Source organism: Dipodomys ordii, unplaced genomic scaffold (assembly GCF_000151885.1).
Source record: "Dipodomys ordii isolate 6190 unplaced genomic scaffold, Dord_2.0 Scaffold18, whole genome shotgun sequence".
Lineage (NCBI taxonomy): Eukaryota > Metazoa > Chordata > Mammalia > Rodentia > Heteromyidae > Dipodomys > Dipodomys ordii.
The window spans coordinates 12,788,350-12,791,809 of record NW_012267234.1 but is presented as its reverse complement, the minus strand read 5'-3'; the positions used below and the strand labels follow the sequence as shown (position 1 = coordinate 12,791,809).

At 57.7% G+C, this 3,460-nt stretch overlaps 1 protein-coding gene across 4 annotated transcripts in view; it reads right to left on the bottom strand.

The window, feature by feature from the left end:
* LOC105983093 (chymotrypsinogen B-like) overlaps positions 1-3,460 on the bottom strand; it is a 20,628-nt gene that overhangs the window by 7,173 nt on the left and 9,995 nt on the right. The window contains exons 1-3 of one of the 4 annotated variants that reach the window (XM_013012851.1): positions 1,729-1,798; positions 420-523; positions 258-337 (exon numbers count right to left, since the gene is read on the bottom strand). The exons of 1 other annotated variant lie outside the window; for it this stretch is intronic. In XM_013012851.1, the coding sequence (XP_012868305.1) occupies positions 258-337; positions 420-523; positions 1,729-1,792 (248 nt within the window). In that variant the 5' untranslated portion in view covers positions 1,793-1,798. Of the gene's footprint in view, positions 1-257; positions 338-419; positions 524-1,728; positions 1,799-3,460 lie in introns of those variants that run through there. 2 more of the 4 variants (XM_013012852.1, XM_013012850.1) reach the window with 2 other exon arrangements.

Sequence of the window (3,460 nt, the reverse complement as noted above, 5' to 3'; positions counted from 1 at the left end):
GAGTCCCAAGTGAGACCCAAGGAGGAGCCCAGGCTCTGCGATCTTCTGGGGACCAACTCCTTCCCTGGGGGTCCGTCCAGCAGGCCCGGCTACCTTTGCAATGTCCAAGACCTGGACATCCTCCTCATCAGAATCCAGATTAAACTCCCCTGCCACCACCTTGTCAGCTGTCCTACACATGGAGACAGGTAGGGGTGAGACGGGAGAGCGGCCTTCTCCCTTCAACCCTGTGAAGCCCCAGGCTGCCCAGGACTCACGTGACCATACAGTGGGCAGCAGTGACCACCCATTCCTCACTGATCAGGGCGCCACCGCAGAAGTAGATGCCATCTTTGTACTGGAGAAGTAAAAGGGGACCATCACAATTCCCACCGGGACAGCACCCCACGCTGCCCCCTGTGCCCAGAATCCACTCTCACCTGAATGTACACCATCCAGGGCCAGGAGCCAGGGACAGCGTCCTCCCCACCGACCACCCTGGACAGCCCACTGACCTCAGGAGGGATGGCGGGGATCCCGCAGCCTGGGGGAGCCAGGAGGTGACAGTCAAAAGTGGGCACTGAGACCCCGCCACATCTCACCTCCCACCTCTTGTCTCCTCTCACCCTTGGGGGACCTCAGCTGGCTCCTCCCTTTCCCTCTCTGAAAAGCCAGCCTGACTCTCCCCTCCCCCACAAACCAGAATCCCACAGCTCAGCGTGGTGGGCGCAGGCCCCCGGTGGGAGGCTCAGATCCTTGCGCCCCACTCAGCTCTCCTTCCAACGAAAACCCAACAGGAGGAGGTGCGGCGGTCAGCAGGGTCCCAAGGCTGCCTAGCTTAATCACACAGCTCAGAATCTCAGTTTCCCCATCAGCACCCTGGGGGCGCCACTGTGAGGGCTGCGACGAATGATCGACCAAGTGCTTGCTCCATTCCTGGGACAGAGGAAGCACTGAATAAATAGAGTTTTAAAAGGACAAGCTTCACCGGGCACCAGTGGCTCACGCCTGTAATCCTAGCTCCTCGGGAGGCTGAGATCTGAGGATCGGGGTTTGAAGCCAGCTTGGGCAGGAAAGTCAATGAGACTCTTATCTCCAATAAACCACCAGAAAACAGGAAGTGGTGCTGTGTCTTAAGTGGTAGAGCACTTTTCTTGAAGAGCTCAGGGACAGCACCTAGGCCCAGGCTTCAAGCCCCAAGAAAGGACAATTTTCTAGTGGCTTTTTCTAGTCCTAGCTACTCAGGAAGCAGAGCTCTGAGGACCATGGTTCAAAGCCAGCCTGAGGAGACAGTCCTTGAGACTTTAATCTCCAATTAACCACCAAAAACTAAAAACTCCAGAAGTGGAGTAGTTGCTCATGTGGTGGAGTGTTAACCTTGAGCAAAAAAGCTTACACACAGTGCCCATGCCGGAGTTCCAGGACCAACAACAGAAAAAAAAAAAAAAAAAAACCGTCAGGCTTGGGCAGGCAGGGCTGAGGGGGCCGAGCCGCCACTGCCCCTTCAGTCTGTCCCTGTGCCCCGCACGGCCGCATCACCGCCTCCTCCACAGAGACACAGACCGGCTGCGCAGCGATGCAGAGGGTCCGGCTGCCAGGGTCTCAGGGGGTCTGGGGAGCAGGGGGAGCTGGGACCTGTGTCTTTCTCCCAACGCCCCCTGCAGCCATGAGGCCAGTGAGGGGGAAGAGGACAGGGACTCGCTCTCGCTCACAGCTACACGGAGCGCAGAACGGGGTGAGGGAACCAACCTTCCTGCCCAGCGAAGGCAGCGCCCAAGACAGCCCAGCAGCCCAGGAGCCAGGGGCCCAGCATGGTGTCGCCACCACACAGCTGCGTGTTACCTGCCGGGCTCCTGCTATATACCATGGCGCCCGCTGTTATCTGAGACCTTGAATGGAGAAGCCCTTTTCTGGGCGCGTGTCCAGTGGGCAGCGTGTGCCAGGCAGGGCAGCACGGGAGCCTGGGATGGACACAGCTGCCATCCACGGCTGAGCTCCAGGCCAAGCGCTCAGGGCCACGACGCGGCTGAACAGCAGCTCTGACCCATAGCTGTGAGCTACAGCCTGCTGCCCGGGTAGGCTGAACACACTCAAGGTGTGCTCTAGCCATCTGAGCTGTGGGCAAAGTTCAAAGGGCCAAGTGTTCCCGTACTAAGCTAGTTCCCTTCCCCTATAGGCTCTATGGGCTGCTCCTCACTCAGCCCCCTCCTCACCCTGGCTGCTGCCCAGGGACTGGACTTTTCCAGGGCCACAGGGGTCTCTGAAGGGACCTGAGACGCCATTGCTTGCATTGCCTCTTCATCTCCTCCAGAGAGGCCTCGGCTGTTTGAAAAGTTGCCTTTTCATTCTCCTTGTTTTCTTTCTCTCTTTTCCCACCCACCCCCTCCATTTTGTTTGTTTTGTTTTGGGTCAGTCATGGGGCTTGAGCTCTGGGCCTAGGCACTGTCCCTCAGCTCTTCAGCTCAAGGCTAGCGGTCTACCACTTGAGCCACAGTGCCACTTCCTGTTTTTTAGTGGTTAATTGGAGATAAGAGTCTCATGGTGCAGGCACCGGTAGCTCACACCTGTAATCCAAGCTACCTAGGAGGCTGAGATCTGAGGATCATGGAAATCATGAAATCTATGGGACTTTTATCTCCAATTTAACTACTAAAAAGCCAGAAGTGGAATTGTGGCTCAAGTGGTAGAGCACTAGCCATGAACCAGATCAAACTACAACAACAACAAAAAACAGTGTAATCTCTACAAAAAAAAAAACAGTGTAAGCATAGTGTCCAATTCATTCCTGAGTTCAAATCCCAGGACTGGAACAAAAAGAGAAGAGAGAAATAAACAGATCAGAGAAAGTGAGCGGCCCGAGTTTGCACACCTTTCTGACAGTGACAACTGTGCTAGAAACAACTCATCGGCCACCATGCATGGAGGAGTTGGCCTGCATCTGACAACTGCAAATTCCTCCCTCAGTTCCACCATTGCCAGGAGACCCACCCTGTCACCCCCCCACACACACACACAGGAGAGCCTGGGAACCCACAGCTGGCCGTGAGCGGCTGGCGCCTGCGCACCTGAGAGAAGCCCGGGGAGCTGCTTTCCTGGAGGATTTCCCATCCTGCCTCTAATAAAAGTTGAAGAGGAGAGCGACCTCCTGAGGTCCTGAGAGAGGCGAGGCCGGGGTGGGGCCGCCGAGGCTCCGCCCTCAGCGGCTCAGTGGGCTTCAGGGCGGTGATTGGGGTGAGACCCGGGCTGGAGAGCAGCGGTCAGCCATGCAGGGCCTGCGGTCCCCGGTGTGCGCCTGGCCTTGTTCCTGCTCCTCACTGGGCCATGGGGGGGGGGTGACCCAGGCTCCTGGATGCCTGCGCCTCCTCTCAGCAGAGCTGCCACCCCTGCACACGATCGCAGACACCGCGCAGAGCACGCCCTGGCGTTGGCCTCCCCTGGCCAGAGCCCTCTGGCCCGTCCTTGGGCTGAGGGGCCGTGTGGC